Source organism: Nelumbo lutea, chromosome 5 (assembly GCF_056320005.1).
Source record: "Nelumbo lutea isolate HS-2025 chromosome 5, American lotus-T2T, whole genome shotgun sequence".
NCBI lineage: Eukaryota > Viridiplantae > Streptophyta > Magnoliopsida > Proteales > Nelumbonaceae > Nelumbo > Nelumbo lutea.
This window is the reverse complement of record NC_142688.1, coordinates 12,584,946-12,612,579: the sequence shown is the minus strand read 5'-3', so window position 1 is coordinate 12,612,579 and position 27,634 is coordinate 12,584,946. Positions and strand designations below refer to the sequence as shown.

The window sequence follows — 27,634 nt, the reverse complement described above, 5'->3', positions numbered from 1 at the left end:
AAAGTTAGGTATGAAAAATAAATCAATTTTGAAAAGGAGATAGGAAGGGTTTGGGATAGCAAATTGATGTGAAGGGCAAATTTGAAAACAAATATACTTGGCAAAAGTAATTGCATGTATATTTTTGATAGAGAAAATTCCCGATTAGTATCCTGTATTTTAGGCTTAATGCCACTTTGGTCGTCAAACTTTAAAATGCAACAATTCAGTACCCGAATTTTTAAAATGTGCCAATCTAGTACATGTTAATCAGTCTGTTAACTAGCTATTAAGTGGCATTTGAAAATACACAAATGCCCCTTTGAGTGCCATTTCTTTATCAATCATTCAAACATTGATAAAAAAAAATGAATAATTCCAAATCTTTGTCTCTTATATTCAGGAAATTTGGGGTCACCAGTGTTCATTTTTTATCAACGTTTAGATGGTTGATGAAGAAAATTGAAGGGCATTTTTTTTTCTTTTTAAATGCCACTTAACAACTGGTTAATGAGCTTGTTAACAACAAATACTAGATTGTTACATTTCAAAAGTTTAAATAGAATTTTTGCATTTTAAAATTTGGGGACCAATGTGACACTAGGCCTAGAATACATGGTAGTAATCAAGAAATTTCCCTTTTTGATGTTTTCATATTTTTTCTCTCAGGATTCTAACCAAAAGGTTCTACTTGCAATTATGTTAAAAAATTCAAGGCAATAATTGCCATTAAAAAACTTCAGAGAAAATTTCAACAAGGAGGTTTCACCAATTTACCCCTTTGGAGGACATAAATTCTTGTTCTTTATCCCGATACCGTTGGTTTTAGACAGGATGTAGCATCTCTCATATGAGATAAAAAAAGATTCTAATACAACGGTTCCCGCGCAGGATAAGTAATCAAACATATGAATGCTGATATAACCGCCCCAATTAGAATGAATTCACATCTGCAATGAATCCGGATGTGCTCCTGACATATGGCGCCTCACAATAACCTCATAAGCACATCGCACCGTGCATTGAAAACATCTCCCGTCATTGTGAGCGCCATGTACGAAGAGCAGATCCGGTCTCATCTGCGCCCCAAGCGCGATTTACGGACTACGGGTGCCCCACAGCACATCCCAACCATCAATTTGGCAGATGGTCCCAATGCACGCTAAGATATGCATGTGGGGCGCAGATTTTCCCGTCTCAAATAGCATTTGCCATTTTAAATTCGCAAGTTTCAGACCAGGGGGGAAAAGAGAGGGAGAGAGAGAAGGAGTAGGAAGTAATGGAGAGATTACAGAGGATGATCGCGGGAGCAGCAGGGGGGCTGGGGGTGGGACACCCACCTTCAGATTCTCCGCTGCTTGATACGTCGGAGCAGGTCTACATTTCTTCTCTGGCCCTCCTTAAGATGCTCAAGCATGGTAAATCCCTTCTATTTTATTTAATAGCTACATACAGCAGAAAGTATCCTGGATCTGTTAATTAGGGTTTCTCTCTTTTCTGCATTCTATTGCTTTTCCTATTTAATTGTGGGATCGCGGATTTTAAACCCTAATAGTTAGTATTTGGTGGGTGAGGATAGGAAGAGCAGGGGTTCCGATGGAAGTGATGGGTTTGATGTTGGGTGAGTTCGTAGACGAGTACACTGTCCGTGTTGTTGACGTTTTCGCGATGCCCCAGAGTGGTACTGGCGTTAGTGTCGAGGCCGTTGATCATGTCTTCCAGACTACCATGCTCGATATGCTCAAGCAGACTGGCAGGTAATTATTTATTTATCTTTTTCTACATGAAACATGTTTTCTCTTCTGGTTATCCTTTTCCCGGCGATTGGGAATAAGTGACCAAAGAAAACAAATTTATTGTGGAACCCATAAGCAGAGAAAAGAGCTAAAGACATTTTTTGGCCACATGATATTTTGTTATAAAATCATATAGTAAACTTGCAGTCTGGAATTGCCTACTTGTCTTCTACCATGAATTTCCTCTTACTCGCTACCTAGTGCCAATTGGAACAGTCATATTCCTATACCCGTTGATGGGATCACAACTCATTGAATGGACTTAGAAGAGATAAAGTAATGGATGGAAATGACTTGGTTTCTGACGTTCAAAACAAGTAATTCAAAAAACATAGATGACTTAAATTAGAATTGGAGGTGAGGCACAGTGGATCTTGTCTAGAAGTGTTTTTATTCCATTAATTATCTCTTTAATTTTTTTTTTTTGACTTTGATCCAAATACTACCTTGAAGTCATTGTCACCTTCATGCTATCAATAGGCACTTATCCCATAAGACAAGGTCACCAGGTGACCTTGTTCTTAACGATGTTCTTAACGATGTACTTATAATTAATGACCTTTTTTTTCTAAAGCACCACTTATTCCTGAACCTTCACCATGAACTCTTCAAGAATCACTTCCCTTGTTCATAATTCATAAATGAAGTTTGGATCTATGAAGACATGATGTGGATATCATTCTTGTCTATTTGGGTCCCATTGGTAACAAGAATCTGATTAGTGCTTAAATTATGAGATGGCTATTGAATGGACTCGTAAAGAAGGTTATCGTCCTTGGTCCTTTTTTCCATTATTTCATAATGGAAACTAGATCTTCAGCTCCTAAAATGAACCAAGGTTTAAAGTATCGGTACACAGAATACACACGAACATGAGTATCAGGTGTTTTGATACTATAAAACATTTTTTTTTACTCTGATATTTTTTACAGGGGCAGGGGTTTGATTTTAAGGGTATTTAACACTTAAAAACTTAAGTTTATGGAAAAACTTTCAAAAAGGCATTTTAGTCAGCTAACGATACAATACAATACAATACAATACCATTCATAAAAAACGACACAATACAATACAATATATCAATACCATTTTCCATCAGCAGACCGGCCGAAGCGTTGCAGCGACAGCCTTCGGAAGAGAGGCCAATTCGGGGAACCATCCATGTGATAGTGTGAGGTTCGGTGGTAGCAGGATGTACTTCAGCAACAGCCCGGAGATTAGTTCGCGAGGCAGCCCAGGAAGGACAGAACCATTCAAAGAGGCCGAAGACAGAAAAATCGATCTTCTTCACGAAAGGCGATGCGCGAGGTGTCCACTACCCCCACGATGATGCGCTTGTCATAAAATTAAGGATCAACGACTTCGAAGTCAGGCACGTACTTGTGGACTCAAGTAGTTCGGCGGACATCCTCTTCAAATCGGCGTTTGACCAGCTACAGTTGCAGAGAAGCGAACTGAAGCCCGCAAGCACTCCTCTTGTGGGCTTCAGCGGAGAGGAAGTTAGGCCCCTCGGGAAGATAACAGTACATGTGGAAGTCGGCACATGGCCTTGTGCGGTTAGACTCAACCACGATTTCCTGGTGGTTGCGACCCCCTCCCCATACAATGCCATAATAGTGCGGCCAATTACGCATATTCTGCGGGCAGTGGTCTCCGCTTACTATCTGGCAATGAAGTTCCCCACAGACTTCGGTGTAGGGGTAGTGTGGGGCGACTGGCTTGAATCCCGCAAGTGTTATGTTGCCGCCCTGAAGGGAAAAACCAAGGCAACTGACGACTTCGAACTGGAGCGGCCTACGGAGCAGGGCGAGGAACGAGCTTTGCCCACAGAGGAAACGGTCGCGATCCCGACCTCGGCTACGGATCCGACTTGAATGCTACAGATCGGTGCTTCCATCAAGGAGGCTCTACGAACCAAATTGGTGAGTTTCCTACTTCAAATTTTAGATATTTTTGTATGGTTTGCGGCCGATATGCCTGGTATTGACCCTGGCCTTATAACTCACAAACTTAATACTGACCCTGTAGTCAGACCCATTAGACAGAAAAAACGCAACTTAGCCCCAGAACACTGGAGGGCAGTCGACGAGGAGGTCGAAAAGCTCATCGCAGCAGACTTCATAAGGGAAGTTCATTACCCGAGATGGGTAGCCAACCCAGTACTGGTGAAAAGGGCAAACGACAAGTGGCGCATGTGCGTCGACTACACCGACCTGAACTGAGTTTGCCCAAAAGACTGCTTCCCCCTCCCCAGAATTGACCGCCTAGTAGACGCAACCTCGGGACCTGAGCTGCTGAGCTTCTTGGACGCCTACTCAGGCTACAACCAAATCAGGATGGACTAGTCCGATGAGGAAAAAACCATCTTCAAAACCGAGTTCGGCTTGTACTGCTACTTGGTCATGCCCTTCAGACTGAATAATGCTGGGGCGACCTTCCAAAGACTTGTAAATAATGCTCGCCCGCCCACAACCCTTTAGCTCGGTCTAGTCGTGCTTTCAGTCCGCGGAGGATGGCTCTGTTCATTACTTCTGTCTGACCGTTTGCTTGCGGGTGTGCGACCGATGTGAAGTTCTGACGAATTCCCATGTTTTCGCACCATTCTTGGAACTTGATATTCTCAAACTGCTTGCCATTGTCGGAGATCAGTACTCGAGGTAACCCGAAGCGACATACTATGTTCTTCTAAAAGAAACTCTGTATGTTTCGGGCTGTAACTGTTGCTAGAGGTTCAGCTTCTATCCATTTTGTGAAGTATCTACTGCCACCACTAGGAACTTTCTCCCACCTGTTGTTGGCGGGAATGGCCTAGGAGGTCGATGCCCCATTGCGCAAAGGGCCATGGACTGGTGAGTTACTTGAAGTCGGAAGCAGGCTGATGGTGGATATTGGCGTGCTTCTAACACTTGTCGCATTTTCTGACGAGCTCGACATGTTTTGCCTTCATCGTTGGCCAATAGAATCCTTGTCGAAGTGCCTTTTGGGCGAGGGCTTTGCCCCCAGGTATTCGCCACACAGACCATCATGATTGTCGCAGAGTACGAGCTCGGCTTCGACAGGTCGCAAGCAACGCAGGTAGGGGAGTGTGTAGGACTGTCGGTACAACCGTTCGTCTATTATGACGTATTTGGCTGCCTGGCGCTGCACCCTCTTGGCTGCATTGTGGTGCATAGGGAGGGTTCCATCTAGCAAGAAGCTCGCGAGTGGGTCGATCCAGCTCGGCTCTGCTTCAAGGACGGGAGCGACCTCCTCTGCCCCACCGAGAATGCTAGGCTGAGGTAAGCCTTCTATGTACACGGTTCTCAAGGTGTTGTGACTCGTGCTGGCTAATCGGGACAGAGCATCGGCCTCAGTGTTCTCCGACTTTGGGATTTGCCTGATGAAGTGCGACTGGAAGTTGAGTAGAGCCTCTTTTACTTTTGCCAAGTATGCGATCATAGAGAGCTCGTGTGCTTCGTATTCGCTTGTAACCTAGTTGACCACGAGCTGGGAATCACTACAGATAACTATGTGCTTTGCTTTTACCTTTTGCGCTAGGTTCAGCCCGGCTATCAGTGCCTTGTACTCTGCCTCGTTGTTGGATGCCGCGAACTCAAAGCGTAGTGCGTATTCCAATTTCGTGCCACCCGGGCCGCATAGGACTATTCCAGCCCCGCTGCCCTGCTGGTTCGAGGAGCCATCTACGTGAAGGATTCATGGCTCCTCATCCCAGTTCGCGTTTGGCCTAACCAGGAGAGATGCCACACTAGCTGCTGCTTCACGGGGTTCAGACTCTATTGGCTTGGGAGCTTCGGGCTCACCCTAACTGGGGATCTCGGGCTCAACTGGCCCAGGGGCTTTGAGGCTGAACGTGCACTCGGCGATAAAATCTGCTAAGGCTTGGGCCTTAATAGCAGTTCGTGGCTTATACTGGAGGTCGTACTCGGTGAGTTCGATTGCTCACTTCGTCAGCCGATCGGAAACCTCGGGCTTGAGTAAGATTTGCCTCAGAAGTTTGTCAGTCAAGACGATGATGGTGTGAGCCTCGAAATATGGGTAGAGTTTCCGAGCTACAATTACCAATGCGTATGCTAGCTTTTCTATCTACTGGTATCTCGTCTCTCCTCCCTGCAGAATTTTACTAACATAATAGACGGGCCGCTAGACCCGATCTACTTCTTTTATTAGTACCGAATTGACCACCTCGTCGCTTGCCGAGAGGTACAGTTCTAAGACTTCACCCTCGGGCCTGGCTAAGGTTGGCACAGTAGCGAGGTAGGTCTTTAGCTCGTCGAACGCGAGCTGGCAATCTTGGCTCCATTCAAACCCTTTGCCCTTGATTGCCTTAAAGAAAGGCAGACAACGGTCTGCCGATTTGGACATGAAGCGGCTCAGAGCGGCTATGTGGCCGTTTAGCCTTTGAACTTCTTTTACTTTTTGGGGTGGCCTCATATCTAGGATGGCCTTTATCTTGTCCAGGTTGGCCTCAATACCACGCCGGTTGACAATGTACCCTAGGAACTTACCCGAGGTGACCCCAAAGACTCATTTGTTGGGGTTCAGTTTCATGCTAAATTGACGCAGAATTTGGAAGACAGAATCTAAGTCTTGTATTAATTCCTGTGAGAACTGCGTCTTGACGACCATGTCGTCTACATAACATTCTATTTTCGTTCCAATTAAGGGTCGAAACAACTTATTTACAAGTCTTTGGAAGGTCGCCCCAGCATTATTCAATTTGAAGGGCATGACCTTGTAGCAGTACAGGCCGAACTCGGTTTTGAAGGTGGTTTTTTCCTCATCGGACTGGTCCATCCTGATTTGGTTGTAGCCTGAGTAGGCGTCCAAGAAGCTCAGTAGCTCATGTCCCAAAGTTGCGTCTACTAGGCGATCAATTCTGGGGAGGGGGAAACAGTCTTTTGGGCAAGCTCGGTTCAGGTCGGTGTAGTCGACGCACATGCGCCACTTGCCGTTTGCCTTTTTCATCAGTACTGGGCTGGCTACCCAGCTCGTGTAATGAATTTCCCTTGCGAAGTCTGCTGCGAGGAGCTTTTCGACCTCCTCGTTGATTGCCCTTCAATGTTTTGGGGCTAAGTTGTGTTTCTTTTGTCTAATGGGTCTGATTACAGGGTCAGTATTAAGTTTGTGAGTTATAAGGCCAGGGTCAATACCAGGCATATCGGCCGCGGACCATGCAAAAATATCTAAATTTTGAAGTAGGAAACTCACCAGTTCGGTTCGTAGAGGCTCCTTGATGGAAACACCGATCTGTAGCGTTCGAGCCGGATCCGTATCCAAGGTCGGGATCGCGACCGTTTCCTCTGTGGGCAAAGCTCGTTCCTCGCCCTGCTCCGTAGGCCGCTCCAGCTCGAGGTCGTCGGCTGCTTTGGTTTTTCCCTTCAGGGCGGCAACATAACACTTGTGGGATTCAAGCCAGTCGCCCCACGCTACCCCCACACCGAAGTCTGTGGGGAACTTCATTGCCAGATAGTAAGTGGAGACCACTGCCCGCAAAATATGCGTAATTGGCCGCCCTATTATGGCATTGTATGGGGAGGGTGTCGCGACCACCAGGAAATCGTGGTTGAGTCTGACCGCACAAGGCCATGTGCCGACTTCCACAGGTATTGTTATCTTCCCGAGGGGCCTGACTTCCTCTTTGCTGAAGCCCACAAGAGGAGTGCTTGCGGGCTTCAGTTCGCTTCTCTGCAACTGTAGCTGGTCAAACGCCGACTTGAAGAGGATGTCCGCCGAACTACTTGAGTCCACAAGTACGCGCCTGACTTCGAAGTCGTTAATCCTTAGTTTTATGACAAGCGCGTCATCGTGGGGGTAGTGGACACCTTGCTCATCGTCTTCCGTGAAGAAGATCGATTCTTTTGTCTTCGGCCTCTTTGGAGGGTTCTATCCTTCCTGGGCTGCCTTGCGAACTGATGTCTGGGTTGCTGCTGAAGTACATCCTGCTACCATCGAACCTCACACTATCACATGGATGGTTCCCCGAACTGGCCTCTCTTCCGGAGGCTGTCGCTGCAACGCTTCGGTCGGTCTGTTGCTGGATTCGGGGGCATCCTTTCCATGCTCCCCTTGCCGACCTGCCTTATTATTATTATCATTATGCTGTACAAAATTTCTCAAGTATCCGCAACGGATGAGTCCCTCTATCTTGTCCCGGAGATTGTTACACTATTCGCTACTATGATCGTGATCTCTATGAAAACTATAGTACAAATTTTTATTTCTCTTGTTTGGATTCCCCTTTAGGCGAGGTGTCCACTTTACGTATGGGGCGTCTTTGATCGTCATCAAGATCTCGGTCCGTCTTGTGTTTAACGGAGCGTAATCCGTCCGAACTGCTAAGGGAGCTCGGGACGGCTGGCTTGGCTTTGCCTCCCGGGCTAGGTTTCTTTTGTCGCCTGGGTTGGAGGGCTCACCTTCTCTTTTCCTTTTCTCGACCCCGCCTTCAGTTTTTTGGTTGATTTCTTCCTTTGTTCTCATGAACTTATCCGCGAGCTTGAGGAATTCGGCCACGGACGCTGGCTGGTTACAATGTGCCATTTGAGCACCTTGTGCGTTACTCCTCTCTTGGTCGCCGCGAGCTGTACCGCGAGGTCTAATCACGGTTACTGCAATCACGCTTCATTGAACCGCTTGATGTAGCCCCGGATGGATTCTCCTTCTCTCTGGACTACTCCGAAGATGCTTTCCTCGGTTCTGGGGCACCGCTTACTGGTAACGAAGTGTGCGGTGAAGACCTGCACGAACTGGGCCCAACTTCTTATCGACCCGGGGGCCAGGTTCCTGTACCAAGTGCGGGCTACCCCCCTGAAGGTGGTGGTGAAAGCCACAACGAGGTGCATTTGGGACTGGAAAGCATCGACGTGGTCGTTGGAGTCAAAGGACCCGTCATACTTGTCTAAAGGAGGGAGTTTGAAGTCTCTGGGCATGGGGACCGCTAGGAGTTCTGATGCGAGGGGGAAAGGAACTGAGAGAATTGGGGCAGCTTTCACCTCGTCCGAGCTTGCCTCTTCCTTACCTCTAAGCTCGGGCAGGACATGGGTGGTAGTTCGGCGACTTCATCGGCGCCTTCGTTGTTGAGTGGGCCTGGTGCTGGCGCTACTGGCCTCTGTGTTTCCGAGCTCGATGGGCTTGGAATGTTGGTAGTCTACTGCTAGGGCGCTGAATCAGTTCTCTGTGGGCGGGAACTCAGGCTTGGAGCGCCGAGGTGCTGACTTTGCCGGCGAGGTTCCCGACCTGCCTGCGAGCTGCGAGGCGGGGGTGATTTTCCTTTCCTTTCGGCTTGGGAATGAGGCCTGGCTATTAGGGGGGTTTTGGAGTTGTGAGGCTTCTCCTCGGTGAGGGCGTCCACCCTGAGGGGAGGCCTTAACCGGCTTCAGAGCGGGGTGCCGAGGTGGAAGTAGTGACTGGTTTAGGGGTAGTTGGGGGAACTGCTGCTAATAGTGGTGTTGAGAGAGGTGGTGTAGTACTTGGTGCTGCTGGAGTTGATGCTGCTAGAATTGTTGCATTTGGGCTTGCATTACCCGCATGCATTGCATTAGGTCGTCCAACTGGTTCTGGCGGGTCGCCAATGGGACAGTAGTTGGTTCAACAAAAGTTGTTTCGATACGGAGTGGAAGAGGGACGTTCATGGCAGGAAGGTTTACGGGCGCCACTGTTTGTGGCACATTCAAGCTGGGGATCCCATCCACCGGAAGGGGGATGGTGAACTGTCCGATACACACCATGGGGACTTGGAGTTGTTCCCCGGTGGTGTTTGTCTCTGTGCCATGTCCGGCATTGCTGGAAGAAGCCATGAGTGTTGGAATTTTTAGAAGAAGAGGAAGTTATGAGAGTTTTAGAGGGAGGCTTTTAGAAGCGGATCCCACAGACGGTGCCAATTGATGGTGCGCAATTTGGCCGGTCCTAGCTGTCGACGGCCTTGCCTTTGAACGGAGCTACAGGGAACCTGAAACGGAGAAGATGAGGGAACTCCGGGGGGGAACCCGGTGAGATTGCTCCGAAGCTCAAGTTAGTATTCTCTCAAAGGCAAGACAAAACCATATGGCACAAAGTTCACATACCTTGTTCTTGGGGGGTAGGGGGCCTTTTATAACCACTTCACGCACTCACTCCGAGGCTTCTGTCAGGTCGGGTTTGATTACTTTTGTGCTTTTGCCAGTTCGGGTGTCATCCCTTCTGCTGGGACAGAACCGCCACTGCTCCTTGTCGGAGCCGCCTCTATAACTGGAGATGGTGGTGGCAAGTGGTGGTGGCAATTGGCCGTTTGAAGTGTGGCTGCCAAGCGTTAGATCCCGAGTCAGTCAGGTGCGCCACCGCTGGATACGGACTTCCTCGGTGTTAGGCATGGTATAGTTATTCAGTTAGGCGTCCTGGGGGGCGAAGTGCTGGAGTGGTGAGCGAGGTGAAGTCTTGAGTTCGGATAAAGGTGTGTCCCAAACTGCCATGGGGCAGGCCAGTTCGGGTTAATGCCCTTTGTGTTTGTAAGGTTCGGGGCCTAAGGGAGAGCTCGGGCTCCTCGTAGGGAGTTCAGACTGCTGGTTCCTCCTTTCGGAGTTCGCGCCTCGGGCGTGTTGTTGTGCCGAGCTGTTGTTTTTTTCACATGTTGAGTGATTACGAGGTCGGGCCAAATCTTCCTTCATCACCATTCATCAAAAACGATACAATACAATATGCCCAATATGGGGTGTATCGTATCAAAAGTTTGAACCTTGGAAAGAAGATCTTCTTTATGCCATTCCCAAGGTCATCTAACGTTCTTCTGAATATACCAGATAGGTACAAAGTTGGGAGTGCAGAGTTATATAAGGATGCTAACTGCCTTGAGTGGTTACGAAGTTGGCAGTGTTAGGGTTTTTTTTGGAAAGTTTCGGGGTGGGAGAAAACAGGCTGGCAATTCCTTTATTACAGTTTGCAGATGATTCAGTTTTTTTTTCCTGCAATGCCAATGCATCCAGGGAGCAAATTGATAATCCAATGGCAATTCTTTGGTGGTTCGAAGTGGTGTCGGGATTACACTTGAATGTACACAAAAGTGAGCTGGTAACAGTAGGAGAGGTTCAAGATGTGCAATCTTGGGTTACTATATACTCTAAACTTTATCTTAATAAAATTCTTCATGATTCATCCAAAAAAAGAAAAGATGTGCAATCTTGGGCTGACTCATGGGGGTTTAAAGTAGGAAAGTTCCCTTTAAAGTATTTGGAAATGCATTTAGGGGCCAAGTGTAATTCCAAGATTATTTGGAGACCTATTGTGGAGAGGATTGCAGAGAGACTGGCTGGATGGAAATCAAGGTATCTTTTCAAAGGGAGGTAAGCTCACACTAATTAAGAATGGCTTTTCCTCCCTTCCTATTTTCTAGCTGTCTCCTTACCCAATTCCAGCAGGGGTGGCCAACAAGATTGAGAGGAAAATGAGAGAGTTTCTGTGGAAGGGATGGAAGGAGAGTAAGAAAATTCATGTAGTAAATTGGGGAAAGGCGTGCAAACAAAAAAAGGAATGGAGGGATGGGAATAAGAAGAATCTGGGAAATGAATTTAGCCTTACTAGGCAAGTGGTTCTGGATGTTTGGTCATCAAAGAAATTGCTTGTGGAAGAGAGTAATCGAAACAAAATATGGTTCAAGAAATGAAGGATGGGACCCAGCAGAAGCAAATCAGTCGTATGGTTGTTCGGTTTGGAAGAGAATTGAAAAAAACTACAGTTCTTTTAGCAAGGAAATCAAGTTTGTAGTGGGAAGGGGTACTAGTGTAAACTTTTGGCTGGACTGTTGGTGTGGGAATAATAAGCTGAAGGATAATTTCCCAGATTTATTCGCAATTGCTGCAGAAAAGGAGGAAAAAAGTGGATGAATATGTCCTGCCACAAAATGGGGTGTTTGTCTGGAATCCTCTTTTCAGAAGGGCTTTGAATGATTGGGAGATTGAGCCATTTGGAAGGCTTTTACAAAGGCTGTATAACACCCAAGTTGACCTCAATGCAGCAGACAAAAGGGTGTGGTTAGCAGATAGCAAAGACCAGTTTTCGGTGAAGTCTTCCTATAATAAATTGATTCAAGAAGAGCAGGATTTCCCTACGCATGTAATACTCAAAGGTGTCTTTCTTTATTTGGGCTGCTTACCTGAATAAGATTTCTACAAGAGACAACTCGATTAGGAGGGTGTGTTGATTGATTCTACAAGGTGTGTGTTATGTAGCAGTGTAGATGAGTCAGGTGACCACCTATTTCTGCACTGTAGCTTCACTCACAACATTTGGGTGAGGATTTTTAGAATTTTTGCTTTCAGAAGTAGCTGCCCAGCATCAGTGGTTGCTTTTGTAAACAGCTGGAAATTACAAGGCCTAAGCAAGAAAGGGAAAATCTTATGGCATCTGATTCCAGGTGCAGTGTTCTAGTTGATATGGCAAGAACGAAACTTAAGGATATTTCAAATAAAGAGCTGTCAAGAGGATGAAATATGGCAGAAAATTGTGGGGAAGCTATATTCTTGGTCTTTGGCACAGTTAAAAGTTGACAGTTCTTTCTATATTTCTCTTTTTGATATTGGAAGTCTCTATCTTCCAATGGGATAGTGGTTTGAATGTTTGTACTTCCTTTTTACAGTGACAGGATCTGCTCCTCACAAATGGGTGCCTCACATGCACATCCACTGTGCATTGGGAACATCTCCCGTGAATAATAATAAGTACCGGAGATGTTCCAATGTATGATAGGATGTGTGTGTGAGGCGCCAGGTGTGAGGAGCAGATCCGGTCTCCTTTGTACAGCCTCTGGTTGTACTTGTCTCTTTAATGAATTGTACTTCCTTTTTTTCTATCAAAAAAAGAATTGATACTTTACTTATTCTAAAAAAAGTCAAGTTCATTGAGTTCTTATGTGTTTCTTAGCCTACTTTTCAATTTTGTTGTTCATGTGCTATGATGTCCAGATATGGATACCAACATGGACATGGGTGTTGGAAATGAAGATATTACTTTCCATTTCCAAAGATCCTGGATATAGACTTATTTATTATGCCTATATCTTGCTACCAAAGCTAAGTGTTATTTCTCAATATGCATGGCTTACAAAATTTAATTAAACTTTGAATATATATGTCCTTTTATAGTATAGTTGGTTAAAGCATATAAATAAGATACTTTGACTTCTTGAATTTGAAGTTCAGTCACTTTGCTTCCATAGATCACATACATAATTTAATGGACTTCAATGGAATGCCTCTGCTACAATTCAGAATCAGTGTGAAATAATACATGGCCCAATGCTTTGGTGGCAACTGGGTATTTTCATAATATATGCACATAAAATTTACATGTATTGTATACAAGTTGCCAGGCATCACAAAGTATATTTTGGCAAGTAACCACATAACCCAATTTTTCTATTTACTCTACAATTGTGCCCAAAAGATTGTTCCCTGTTCACCCTTTGTTTAGCCGAAGCATCAGCAAAACTATGTGCTGATTTTTGAACCCAAGAGAAAATGGAATTAGCTCACTTGCCAAATGTCCTATCTCGCTCATAATGTGTCAATACTGCCATGATCTTTTATCTTCTTTCAACCAAGCCATATACCACCTTTTGCCCCCTTCTACCATTACATTTTCAAGCCTCGTAATGATGCTAGAAAGTCAGCTTTACAGAGATCCCATTAGCCAACCAGGCCAGAGTATATTGCTAATATGGTTCCATGCGCATCCCTAGACATCCCACCTATGTATGAAGATCCTGGATCTTCAGTACTACATCTACTAAATTTCAATTTTATTTGGTTAGCACTTGATGGCTGTATTGTACTTAAGCCACACTCTTTGCAGTGGATGAAGAAGGATAATTTTAATTAATACTAGCTCTTACCTGCCAAAACAAAATGTATTGCTTTATTGATAAAAGGTGAAACACTGATTAGGTTAAAGGGGATGATTAGGGGAAATTTTATAAAATGGCTATTAGATTGATAACAAAGTTATCAAGGTTTATTTATAAAAAAAAAAAAAAAAGGTTGTAAAGGTGTTGCCTAGTGGCTAGGCGCACCCTTGGCTGGGTGCCTTACCCAAACGCCTTTACTTATAGTAACTAGGCACCCGTCTAAGTGACTAGGCGCATGCCTAGGCAACTAAGCACCTGCCTAGGCGACAAAAATGACAAGATGGGTGCCTTATTATAATATGATTTATATTGGTATATCTTATTAACGTGTGTTAATACATTCTATTATAAAAGATCAACGGGTTTATGCTTTGTTTTGATGTTTTACTATAGAAATTTAAAAGATCAAAGGATTTTTAGGGAAGAAGAAGAAAAAAAGAAAGAAAGAATAGAAGTATAGAGAGTTTTCTTTCTTTTTTTTTTTTAATTTTCTATTCTCTCTCTCTCTCTCTTCAATTAAATAAAACAGCAACTTCATGTTGAGATGGATTAGTGACAAAACTACAAAATAAATGAGTGCATTCATGGGGTTCTAGGAGTAGCCTCTAGATGATTAAATGAAGGAAAGTAGACTAAGAATCTAAGATGGATTAGGCATTTCCATGGAAGACCACCTACTAATCTAGTAGGAAGAAGTAATCTGATGCAGGTCAGGCTGCAAAAGTATGAGTTAAGATAGTGAGAAATGATTTGGCAACTCAAAATTTAAACATAGATATGGCCCTATATAGAGTGGAATGGTAAAACAAGATTTTTGTTGCTCTGCACATATAATTAGGACAAGGCTTTTTGTGTTGTTCTCATCAACAAAGAAAATTTTCTGCCAATATATGATAATAAGTTTTATTGATAAAAAAATAACAAGTCGATGCCCAAATGCTTTGGAGGTGTTAGTTATAGCTCATTGTTTTCTTTTTCTTTTTTCTTTTTTAAGTGAAAGTTTGTTTGTAAACAGATATAGTTACTGATACTTCTTACTACTGATTGTATGGTGCCTTGGCATACATAGGTCATAGGTGCTGATGTAATCTTTTTGATACATGATGTCATTAATACAATACCTTACCTTTCCAAAAAAAAAGAAAAGAAAATCTTTGCTTTCTTGACAGAAAATGTAAGGATGTGATTCCAATTACCATATACTTGTTAAGTTGCAGTCTAGAATGAGTTGTGTGACATTGTAATCCAGGCCTAAATGACCTATCCTAACCTTATCCCTGCTGGGTTAGGATTATATAATTAGATTTGGATAGGCTCTAGGTTGATTTAAGAGTTGGTTTGGCTAAGTAATTGACAATTCGATATTCTTGTTTAGGTTTGCTTTGGCCCTTAACTTGCCCCCACGCAAATTCTGCTCCAGACTGATAGATTGTTCATCGGTCATTGATTTTCCCGTTCCTTTTACTTTATTAATTTCAATTTCTTTTTATATATCTGTATATAACAAACCTGGTCTTACATAAGTTTTACCTGCTTTTCTCCCTTTCATTTTTTCTTGGCATCACAGACCAGAGATGGTAGTTGGGTGGTACCATTCACATCCTGGATTTGGGTGCTGGCTTTCAGGTGTGGACATCAATACACAACAGGTAGTTATCTCTTTGGACATCTTGTTTTGGATAATTGTTTATCAACCGTTGAGTGGTCCTCAGGGCCAATATTTAGCATGTTGAAAAGTGTGTAAACACCTTATTTTTGGTGCCATTTGGAAGGTCACTTAGTTTCTTACAAGCCCAAGATCATGTGATTTAGATGTGATCTCAGAGAGGTAATTGATTTATAATCAAGAAACAACTCTGGAAGAACTTTTTAATTTCAGGAGTTCTGGATTTTTTTTTCAATTTCTTTTGCTGAGACTTAATTAGATTTCAAGTGTTCAGAAAGTTCTTTTCAATTTCAATTTGCTATGCCTTCATTCATCATGTTGTAATTCATATTTATTGCATTTGAGAAACATTTTTATAGTATTTCAAGGAAATTCTAGAATCTATGCTTCAAAAATGATCATGTCAGATCATAAATCATAAATTCATAATACATTAATACCTTTTTCTAATGGTTAGCAATCATGGTTCCAAGTCCTATGGCTACATTTGAACAAAATTATGGGAAGGGTTTAGGTGCTTTGTTGCAGTAGTTAATTGTCTACAAAATGGATGGGTAAACTGAAATTTTAGCCATCTATATTTTCTTTTTTTTTTTTCGAAAATGGTAATGTATTGTTTATTAAAAGGTGTACAAGGCGTATGCATAGAGGCAAATGTGCAAAGCCTCAAAGCAAGCGCAACTCCCAAAACCATAAAATGCCCTAAAAATAGATATTGAAATTTTAACCATCTCATTGAAGCATTGTGAGTAGCAATAAACAAATTTGAGATTTTGCTTTACTACAACTTGAATTTGTCAATAATTAATAGTGTACAACTACGTAGCACATTTGGAAATCTGTATAGGCAAAATAATGCAGAGCCAAATGTTGGCGAAGGGAAGTAAAACTCATGCCTTCCTCTAGATCTTTATGAGTCTTCCAATTGCTTTCATATTGGGCCAATAACCAGATTTTTCACAAATGCATGTAAACCCAATTGAATTTCTTGGGCCTACAAATATTTCTTGACAAGTCCAAGCCCAATAAATTGTTGAGTTGGTCCAAAGGCCCACAACATTGATCCTTTTCCAGCAAGCCCACAAAGTTGGTTGTCCACGCAAGTGGACCTAGAGGTGTACCAGAATCCGGATCTCCTGCCCCCGTCTGCCCACAACACACTACCCCCCGTGAATTGGGAACATCTCCCCCTACATAATACTATGCAAAGGATGAGATGTTCTCCGTGTGGTTGCGATAAACGTGAGCAAGGTTCTCGTGGGCAGGAGATCCGGATTCGTGTAAATCGGCCTGTGTCGCCCGCGGCCCTGCACTACGGCACGTAAGCTGTGCCAGGCTTGGCGTGATCATGTGGGTCGTGCTGGGTTTAGGGTTTTAGGTCCGTGGGCCAGGCCGGCACAGTACGACCGAGTGGGTTGTGTCGCCCAACATGGCCCATATATATTATTTATATATTTATATATAATGTATAATATATTTATATAAATTATAAGTATATAATAATATATAGTAGATAATATATTAATAAAATAAACAACTATATTCAATTTTATTATATTAATTTATTTAATTATTGTATATATAATCAATTGTATACATCAAAATTCATATAAAATTAAAATTTTAAGTTTTTTTTCAAATTATTTAAATAAATAGCTTTGGTCCAGTCCATGGCCCAGCCTGGCCCGCGGCATGGCATGGACCCGCATGGGCTTGGGCCATGGGCCGGGCCGGGCCAACCCCCCAAGTTATCCCAGGGAGGGCGGCACGGCCCAGGAAGGCCTGCGGGTTGGGACAGCATGGCCCGATTTACACCTCTAAGTGGACCCAATGTGATAAGCAAAAGATGAAAAGACTCAATCCCAATCAAATCCCGATCCTCAAGTTGTTGAATATTTGGGGTATTTACAATATTCTAGCAAGTATTTCTTTTTTCTAATTTCATTATTTAGGTGGGTGGGTGGGTGTGCGTATGAACCCATGTAAACATTCTTTTCGGGCATTGATTGAATTAATGAATGTTGAATTGTTTTTACAATGTTTATACTTTGGTGCTGACTCCACAATTGAAGATTTTGACTCTATCTTTGGGTGCTAACTTCTATAGAAACTTAATGATGTTGACCATTAGGCTCTATTGTATACATTTTATCAGTTTTTCACATCTTATATATTTAGTTATTAATCTCAATTTAGTCTTTTTTTATCTTTTTTTTTTTAAGGTAAAGTATTATACTGCAAAAGAAAGAAAACCAAATACATCAGCCCATGTACAATGACAGCTTTTACATTGGGAATACACAAAAAAGACCTGAGAATTCAGTGAATAAAAGGCCCAGGTTGCAAAAAAGATAAAAGCTGGAAACCATTGAAAGCCCTTTGTACAGTTAACCAAGAACACAGAAAGCCTATAATTTTGATCTTAATTGAAGCTACATCAGAACATTTTTTATCAAAAATTCGGCAGTTCCTTTCCTTCCAAAGAGCCCACAAGATGGCAGTTGGAAAAATCCAACGAAGCAATTTGTCCCTTACATTCAAACCCTTGAGAGTCCACTCTTGCAGAAGCTGAAGAACTGATTCAGGCAGGCAAGAACAAACACCAAAGCCAAGACCAAGCCACTTCCCATAACTGATGAAAAAAACTACAGTGTTAACTAATCCTCCTTAATTCCCCTTTATTCTATTACAATATCCTTCTTTCTTTTCTTCATTGCATCTGTTCGAAACTTTTTAAAATTGTCTTAGAACAAAAGAGACCTACTCATTGTTTCAAATGCAAGAAGCTTTCCTTAGTTTTTTTTTTTTTTTTGATCGATAACACCAGCTTCTTTAAATTAAAAGAAAAGAGGGAATATTGATACAAGAGGGGAGATAAAATATCTTAGCTCCCCAAAAACAGAAAACAAAGGGAGTACAAAGAGAAAAGATTAAAAACTAGCCCAAAATACAGACTCCCTATTCACTCCTTGCTTGGCCAACCCATCCGCAAATGAGTTGGCACTCCTCTTCACCCAGCTGTACTGAATCTCAATGTCCCTACCCAGCCATAAGAACAGTTTTTTTTTTCATTGTTAAAGTTCCACAAGCCACTGTCCTCTGTCTTCAACCAAACTAACCACCACCTTCGAATCACCTTCCAGGATCAAACGGCTGATATTTAATTCTTTTGCTCTTCGAATTCCTTCAAGCGCTGCAAGGATCTCACCCCTAAGAGAGTCACCTTCTCCAATAAGGCCAGAGAATAAAGCAATAACAATCCCTTCCTCGTTCCTGAAAACTCCTCCAATCCCAGAGGGCCCTGGATTCCTTACACTGCTGCCATCAAAATTCAGCTTTATAAAGCCCGAGGGGGGAGGGGACCAAAACGGATTAAGAGTCCCTCTTGCATCTAGCAATTGAAGCAATCTCTTTCCAGTTTCTTAGCAAGTTATCTACAGGAAAATCAGAAAACAACTTCAAAGATTTTAGCCAGTGGACAGCCCTTAAAAGGATTCGATCTAACAATTCTTCCAATGTTCTTTCCTTGTCGGAAAAAAATATGTGAGTTTCTTTCTTCCCACAATGACCAGCATATCACTGCCCTAGTACACTTCCACATAGTCTTCCCTCACTTCTTAGGCCAACTGAAAAAAGGAGAAAACAAACCTTGGACAGTCTCTGGAGGATACCGAGAAGTTTTCCTTAGCTTCTGAATTCTGACCAGTCCTTCCAATTTGTTCACCAAACTTGTAGGCTTCCTATCCTCTTTACACCCCCAGCACACCTGTTCCTTTTGTTCATTAATCTTTAGAGATTCTCCTACGTTCTGTCTGACCCCTATTGATTATTAAATTCATGCAGGATTAATAACTAACAATCTGAGGGCTTCATGGTCTAATTCCAGATTTTAATCAAATTCTTTACAACCACCTCAATTAGTTTTTATTTGTATGGGTTTTGCATGACTAATTTTAAATATCTAGTGATCAAATAGGTTGGAAAGAAATTATTTCTGCAGAAAGAGAACTGTCTTTCTAAAGGGGCCAAGTTGACCTGGATTTGAGTGCCAAGGTCAGTCTTGTCCTCACCTTCTGGTAATGTCATCACTAAGGTGCAGAACTAGCCCACACAATCATTCTGGTTGATGATCATCTATGGTAGAGATGCATATAAAAAAGGACATAGCTTCTTAGAGTTGATACTGTAATGTATTTGTTAGAATGCACTACTAGTTGCCTGCAATGTCATGTCAATATGAGAAATAAGAAATAGTTCAGGCAGTAAAGGCCACCAGTAGACACAGGTGATCATGAAGCTAGGAATTGATGGTGGTGCCAAAGGACATAATAGCCAATTGCATGAAAATTAAAGCTGTCTTCACCAAATATCTACAATTCAAAATACAAATTCTTAAATTTCTGCCAGGATTAGTTTACTTGTTTTTTAAGCTTAGAAGTTGAAATTTTAGAGCAGCAGTTGTTTCAGAAAAAAAAAGAAAAAAAGAAAAAAAGGAAAGGAATTGATTTCAAATTACTGTAGGTGTAGGTTAAGAACATCAATCCTCGTATTTTTGCACTGCCATTGAACCAGTGTCAACTTGCCATCATTTGAGTCATCTCCTAATGGAAGCTGAAAAATTCCATGATCCAACAAAATTGAGTTCATAAGTTAATTAGGGACTATAATACAAATATAAACTGTACAATGTGCTGATAAAGAACAACAAAACAAATAGAGAAAGCAATTTTTTTAATGAACCAATCCAACAGCAAAACAAAACTATCTGTTTCCCTTGGTGTTTTCAAACCATCATTGACCTGGGTGGTTGAACTGTCACCAAGCAACAATTTTGGCTAAGGTTAACCCCAAACCGGGTACTTAGTCAAAAACTTTTGGATTGATCAGAGACCTGTTGACCCAGATGGTACATTATTTTTATTTTTAGGTTCAATTTCTTTTACTTTTATGTTCAATTTTATTTTTGGCTACCACTGGTTTTTGGGTGCCTTTCCATGTTTGATATGGCATAAATGAAAAAAGATGGAGGCCTAGCCCATCCACAAAAAAAGGAAGAGATGTGAAAACTTGTAGAGGCCATAACTTTGTGCTCAGTGATTGAATTTTTTGGGGGAGTTTTGGTAACTTTTCGTGATCTATGTGATGCAAGGCGCATTGGCCCAGTGCTCTTGCCCAAAAATGCCTTATGATCTGCTTTATGCCCTTGAAGCATTTGCCTTTTGAGACCAAGATTGTATCCTATCATGGCATGCATGTTCTATGAAATTCCCCAATTCCCTCTTATGAGTTGCTGTTAATTCAACGGTGTTTACTAATGTTGTAATTTAATTCTTGGCCAACTGACTTGGAGTTTTCTCATGCAGAGCTTTGAAGCCTTGAACCAACGGGCTGTTGCAGTGGTGGTTGACCCAATCCAAAGTGTAAAAGGGAAGGTGGTGATTGATGCCTTCCGCTTAATCAACCCACAAACTATGATGCTTGGCCAAGAGCCAAGGCAAACAACATCTAATCTAGGACATCTAAACAAACCACCCATTCAGGTGAGTACTTGATGCATGTCTCTTGTGTCCAAAATATTATCTTTTGTTGTGTGCTTTGCATTTTAACCCGTTTGTCTCGTCTCAACTTTTCTTTCAGGCTTTGATCCATGGATTGAATAGGCATTACTACTCGATAGCCATTAATTACAGGAAGAATGAACTTGAGGAGAAAATGTTACTCAACTTACATAAGAAGAAGTGGACTGATGGACTGACACTACAACGGTTTGATACCCATGCCAAAACTAATGAGCAAACTATTCAGGTAAGGAAAGGTCTCCTCTCCTAGCTTTTTTCTCTTAGCTTCACTGCTGTTACCTGGCATGCTCATTTTTTTCATCCCGACATCTTTTCAGCAGGATACCCACAGAAGAAGTGAATTTATTAGATAACAAGATGCATATGATCATAATATTTTGTTTATCATGATAATTTGCCATGAGATCCTATGTCAGGCTCCTATTTGTTGCATCTTTTAAAAAGCAACACATCCTTTTTTTTTTCCATAGATTTTTTTGGAAGCTTCATTTTGGCATCCCTCTTATATTCACTTGGCATGTTGTATGATGAGCAGGAGATGCTGAACTTGGCAATCAAATACAATAAGGCGGTTCAGGAGGAAGATGAATTGCCACCAGAGAAGCTAGCGATTGCAAATGTCGGCAGACAGGATGCCAAGAAGCATCTGGAAGAACATGTTTCCAACTTGATGTCATCAAACATAGTTCAGACTTTAGGAACAATGCTAGACACAGTTGTATTCTGAGGGTAGAGAGAAGGGAGGGTTCATCACGGATTCAAGTTGCATTTCATTGGAATTAACTCATACTATAACCATTTTTTTGTCATAACTCGAAAGGCCATTTCATTCTAGTTGAACAAAAATCAAGTCTGAACCATGTTCGTTGGTCTTAACTCCAAATGTTTGGTTTCTATTTTCTTAAGAATCATATTTGTCTAGTCAGCAATTTTTTAGTACAACCAATTAACATTAACTACATGGTTTTTAAAACCGGATCGGACCAGATGGTCGGACTGAAAAAACCAGTAACCGCTCAGCCCTTGGGTCCGGTTATACCATAAACCGGTAAATTTTTAAAACCTGTTACAAAAGTCAGAAAACCGCTAACCTGGGCAGTCAAACTGCTAAACCATTCAACCCGGGCAGTGGTTCGTGGGTTATCATTTTTTTTTTCACGGATTTAAATAAAACAAAAAACAAAATAACCCCCATATTCCCAATCCCATCTATTATGTTTAGGGTTAGAATAACCCATTTTCGTTCTAACCCTTTCCTCCTCTCGGTCGCCACACCCAATCGATCACCTGTGGCAGACACAACCTACGGTGACAACACAACGACCGACGGTGATTCATGGTGACTGGCGACAGTGGTGAGCTTCATCTACGGCGGCCAGCGTTGATTTTGCAGCAGATCCAACCGTACAGTAGTGGATTGTGGCAGTAGCAGGTCTGGCGACCAACTTGCAGCGGCAGGGGACGATTTTGCAACCTTACCAATAGTGACGGTGATTCCTCCCCACTATTCTCCCATGCTTGTGAGAGTAATTGTTCTATGTGCAACTTTTGGGAACCACCTGTCCTTCAGTCCTTCGAGCTTGAAGGTATAAAATTCAAAAAAACTGTAAAACTTTTGGTTCCTGAATTGGTGGTTCCCAATTGAATGTCAGGCTCAAAATTGGTGGTTCCAATGTTTTCCTTGGGAACCACCAATTTCAAGCTTGACAGGCTGACACTCAATTGGGAACTCAAAAGTTTTGCTTTTTTTTTTTTTTTGAACCTTATACCTTCATGTTCGAAGGACTGAAAGTCGGGTGGTTCTCAAAATTGAAAATATATTTTATTTTTTATTTATTTATGATGTTACGGGCCAAATCGTTTAACCCGGACGGTTGAACCGTTTAACCGGAAACCGATCCCCTGACCGATTTTGTTTTAGGTTCGTTTTTTAAAACTTTGATTAAATATGGGGACAGTCCGGATTCAGTGGACCCTTAGGTTCACGGGGCGCGTGAACCCTCCGAAGGGAGGCGTGCACGCGTGAACTCTCCTCTATTCCGTTACGGCGCTATTTTAACTAACGTTAAATGTAAGACATTTCCCTTGTCAGACCAGTTCAACTGGGTGAGAAAAAACAAAAGTAATCGAAACCTCTTTCCCCTTTCGTCTGAACTCCCTCTCCCCCATTTTCACCCGAGCCTAGCAACAAAAGCACACCGGTAGCGTCTTCACTATTTCACCGTCCTCACTGTGAATTAGGCTAAAACCTACGTGACCATGGTCTCCAAGGTTGACGGCGAATGCCCCCTTGACGGGCTGAACAGTGAGCCATGTCTTGCCCCCATCCTTTGTAGCTTGAAGGCTTCCTACCTGGTCCTGCAGCAGAAGAGTAATGGTTCCGGGGTCAGTGCGTCGCTTCAGGCGAGCGTGAGGTCAGGTTGCGGGCATTTGGGATAATAGTTGACGACCACCTTTTGGTACATGCATGTCGACACAAGCCTTGGTAAGGGCATCTGTTTCAAGCCCCATCACCTCCGACAGCACCCCCAACAACTTGCAGGCCAGTTCCATGAGCTTCTCACTGTATTTCTCGGTCAGTTCCTTCCAACCCTCCGACTTGTCGGGCCACCTCGAGTAGTCTCTGGTGCGATGTGGGTATGAGAAGTAGGTCACGACTCACGATCTCACGCCAGTCCTGGACTGCCTCTCCCTGAAAAAACCCAATTTCTTCTCAACACCCATATTACATGAGGAATTTGATTCCAATTTCATCATTAGATGGTCGCCAAGCGATGATAATTTTTTTCCCATCGCAACCGCATCAACTCTGAGTATGAGATCAAAGAGGATGAGGGTCGACCGTAGGTAGATGACCAATCCAATGGTTGCAAGCGAACCGCTGCCTAGTTATAGCAAATGTGTGTGCTAGGACTGCCAACCCACCGGTTTAAGGCGGAATGAAATAACAAAGTTTGCAATTGCATGGTTCCCACTGGACCTGACCTAACCTCGGCTGGGATCAAGTCCTGCCTTCGCGATCCCCACCACCATACGTCCATATTCCTCCAAATGTTTGCCCATAGAAATAATAATAATAAGAGAGAGTACGATTATTGAGAAATTTGACAACTGCTCATGAACCGAATGCACTTAATACATGATTGATTACGCACGGGGTATGGGTAACGAGCTACTTACTAAAGAAATTAAATACAATATTGATGGTATAGAAGAATAGAGTATATGGTAGAAAGTAGCTTTTGTATTTTTTTTGTTTCTCTCCTACGGCTTATTTGCAATACAAAAGGTTGTATGAGTCGGTGGTTGCAAGTTAAACCGACTTTACATTTGTGATTGATATTATTTGTTCTAAACTTATTAAGTATAACTAGTAAGTTCTAAGTTCTAGAATAAAGTATTCTAAAAATGTGTAGCAACTGCTCCATGTTCTTTTTGTATTTTTCTCGGCGTTGCGCACCAAAGCTTGCCTTCCGCCTTACCTTGGGAGTTGGGACTGATATATGCTGCAATTGCAATCGAGTCATCTTTTTATATCAAGAGTCAAGAGATGGTGCCCTCGCCGTAATCCATACAACAGAAGAGATGCGACTCATCCTTCTTTTCTGAGTACAGTTGTATTTTAGCTAAGCGCCTAATAAGCCTAATTTAACACTTGCTAAACAAAGCAATATAATTACTGCTTCACTTTGGCGTGCAACACAACAAGGTTGGAAGTTGGAACTCTAATGGTTAATTGTCAATGTTGACAAAGGATACCAAGCGTTTCATGAGGGTCACGGCTTTCTCACAAGTGGGATTGAAGAGATGGAAGACGTGATCCTCCCCTTGGGACTCCATAATCTCCGCCTCTCCACTCCATCCGCTCTTCACGAGTGTTTCATAGTAAATCAATCCTCTATCTTTCAGAATGTCTTTTTCTCCCACGCACACTAGCAGGCGACTGCAACCCAATCTCGACAGGCTCGGCGCTCCCTCCCCAACAGGGTTAATGCGTGGGTCATCAGCACCCGCCGAGGACGGGCAAGCAAGGAGCCACATCTTGTCCGCCATCTTCGCCTTATCTGGGTCCTCTGCCTCCGACCCTATCCTCTTCTCCCCCCAAAAGTAAGGATGGATCAAAGCAATACCACGAAGCTTCAAGCCGGTGGCCCCAGCTCGCATAGCCATATCATGGGCTATGTTGGCACCGGCGCTGTCCCCCGCCAAGAAAATTCGTTTGCAATCCACATGATCCCTCAACCAAGGCTCAGCAACGTCCTGGTCCATGGAATGGGAGACCACCCACTGGAGGACCGTCCATGAGTCGTCGTAGGCGATCGGAAGTGGGTACTCGGGGGCTCTTCTGTATTCTACCGATACAGCGACAATATTTGCCTGAGCTACCAGAGAATTGAGATAGTAGTGGTAGGTGGGAGAAAAAGCAGTCTCGATGACGAAGCCTCCACCGTGAAAGTAAACGAGAAGAGGGAGTTTCTGATGTGGGTCGGTTATTTTGGGGAGATACAGCCTAGCAGATACACCGGTTTCGGGTACGATGATTACATCCTTGGATGAAACATCGGTTTGGGGATCCAATGATGCCTGAACAAAATCAGTGCCGATAAGCCTCTTTACATGCCCATCTTTATACAGTACATAAAATGGAGGAAATTCGTAGGCTATTTCAGCCGCGCTTGAATCCATCAGAGGACGAAGAAGAACGAAGAAGAAGTGGAGAGAGGTGGTTGGAGGCTTGGAGGAATTCGGATGCTAATCTCGTTACAATATATGAAATGGAAGGAGGTGAGTGAAGACCATGAGAGGCCCCTGACCGAGTCAGAGGGTCCACGTCTCCTTCCATTGTACGACGATTAGAGTAACTTACGTCTGCAAAAAATTTCACTGGCACTAAAGTTTCTAATTGATTTGTTTGGAACACCGACAAAAGCAATAATTGACCGCTCATGTGGCATCTAATTAACTTGTTTACAAAATCGAGAAAAGCAATAATTGACGGTGTAATTAGGAATTACATCAGTAAAAGTAAAGTGATGCCTATGTGGCAATATTTATTCAATAAACGCTTACTGTACCAAAACTCCCCATGTCAATGAGATAATAAAAATTTGACTAACGAACATTACTATTTTACCCTTTATGTTTGACCCATTTTACAATATCCCAAAATTACCCCACCATTCTTCAACCCAAAACCCTAATAGTTTGAACGAAAGAGAACCATTGTCATTGCTTCTTTCACCATTTGAGAAAAAGAAAACCCAAGGTTTTTAAAACGGATTCAGACAATGACCAATTAACAGTCGACAAAAAATAAATAAATAAATAGTCAAAATCGTCGAACAGTTCAACTGCTCGGGGCAACAGTTTGCATTCAACTAATATTGCATAAAAAAACTAATAAAATGATAAAAGTTTTCAAAAAATTTACAATACATATTTACATATTTCAAAACATTAGAAATCTATGGAACTTTGATCATAATCTTCGTTCCTTCACAACATCAAATCAGATGTAGGAAAGAGTGAGAGGGATAGTGGTGGTGTGGCAGTGGTCAGAATCAAGATTTAAGTGAGAGAGAGGATGGTGTGGCGATTATAATCGAGATCTGAGGGAGAGAGAGAGAGGGTGGAGCGACGAATGGAATCAAGATCTGAGCGAGAATGGATGGTGCGATAGCTAGAATCTAGATTTGAGTAAGAGAGGATGTTGTGGAGGCCGGAATTGAGACCTAAGCGAGAGAGGATGGTGTGGCATGCACCTATTGTAGATCTGAGTGAGTTAACCAAGAGAGAGGGAGATAGTTGGTGCGATGTCTACCATTTGAAGATCTGTGTGCAAAGAGAAAGGGAGAGACTTGCGACGGCCGAAAGATCTGAGTGAGAGATTGATCGGCACACGTGCACACACATAGAGTTTCGGAAGAGTCTAATGAACATTAGCAATGATATAGCGGGATGTGAGTTTTAGAAAATAAAAACTTAGTTTAGTGACATGAAGAGTTTTGTACGTTTTAAAAAATTATGATATATTTAAAAGAATTCATAAAAATCAAGGGTAATTTTAGACATTTTTTTAAAAAAACAAAGGTAATTTTATAATCTACTCCACCTAATCTTTCTAGGGATTGGCAAATGTCTTTTGGGGAGATGAACCATAAATCTTAAAGTCGGTATTGGGTTTAATAGAAAAGAGAAGATAAGCAGAAATTTGTGGGAAAGTGGGAAGTCAGAATTAAGTTTCGCAACGGCGTAGATGGTCAGCTACCATAAATTGGTCCCAAAGTTTATTAATTATACATATTCAAAAAAATATTCATAAATGATGCAATATATAATATATGCATAAATTGGTCCCAAAGCTACCAAAAATTATACATAAATTGGTCCCAAAGCTACCAAAAATTATACATAAATTGGTCCCAAAGCTACCATAAAAACATTCACGGATGATGCAATATATAATATATGCATAGTAATATAAATTATACATATTCAAAATATATAATTATATTTTATTATAATATTCTTATTTTATCTTCAATTTTTTGAAAATTAAGATTTAAGAATAAAAAGATGCTTTTTTGGTAAAAATAATAGGGAAGACACCTTCGGCCGGTCAACAAATTTTTGTTGACTTTTGATTTTAGAGATATGATTGAATTGGTTAGGGGTTGTGGCATGGTTCAACTGATTTGACCGGTCGGTACCAAAGGGAATGAGAGTCCATCCGCAGCTACATCAA

At 42.4% G+C, this 27,634-nt stretch overlaps 2 protein-coding genes across 2 annotated transcripts; one reads left to right on the top strand and one right to left on the bottom strand.

Moving 5' to 3' along the window:
- Positions 1 to 969: 969 nt before the first annotated feature.
- LOC148850404 (26S proteasome non-ATPase regulatory subunit 14 homolog) lies at positions 970 to 21,765 on the top strand. Its single transcript, XM_088945132.1, has 6 exons — positions 970 to 1,397; positions 1,559 to 1,736; positions 15,212 to 15,293; positions 20,674 to 20,850; positions 20,948 to 21,115; positions 21,425 to 21,765. The coding sequence occupies exons 1-6, from the start codon at positions 1,259 to 1,261 to the stop codon at positions 21,614 to 21,616; spliced, it is 936 nt and encodes a 311-aa protein (XP_088801258.1). The 5' UTR covers positions 970 to 1,258; the 3' UTR covers positions 21,617 to 21,765.
- Positions 21,766 to 24,113: 2,348 nt separating this feature from the next.
- Positions 24,114 to 27,213, bottom strand: LOC148850403 (putative carboxylesterase 2). Its single transcript, XM_088943902.1, has one exon. The coding sequence runs from the start codon at positions 25,573 to 25,575 to the stop codon at positions 24,622 to 24,624; it is 954 nt and encodes a 317-aa protein (XP_088800028.1). The 5' UTR covers positions 25,576 to 27,213; the 3' UTR covers positions 24,114 to 24,621.
- Positions 27,214 to 27,634: the final 421 nt, after the last annotated feature.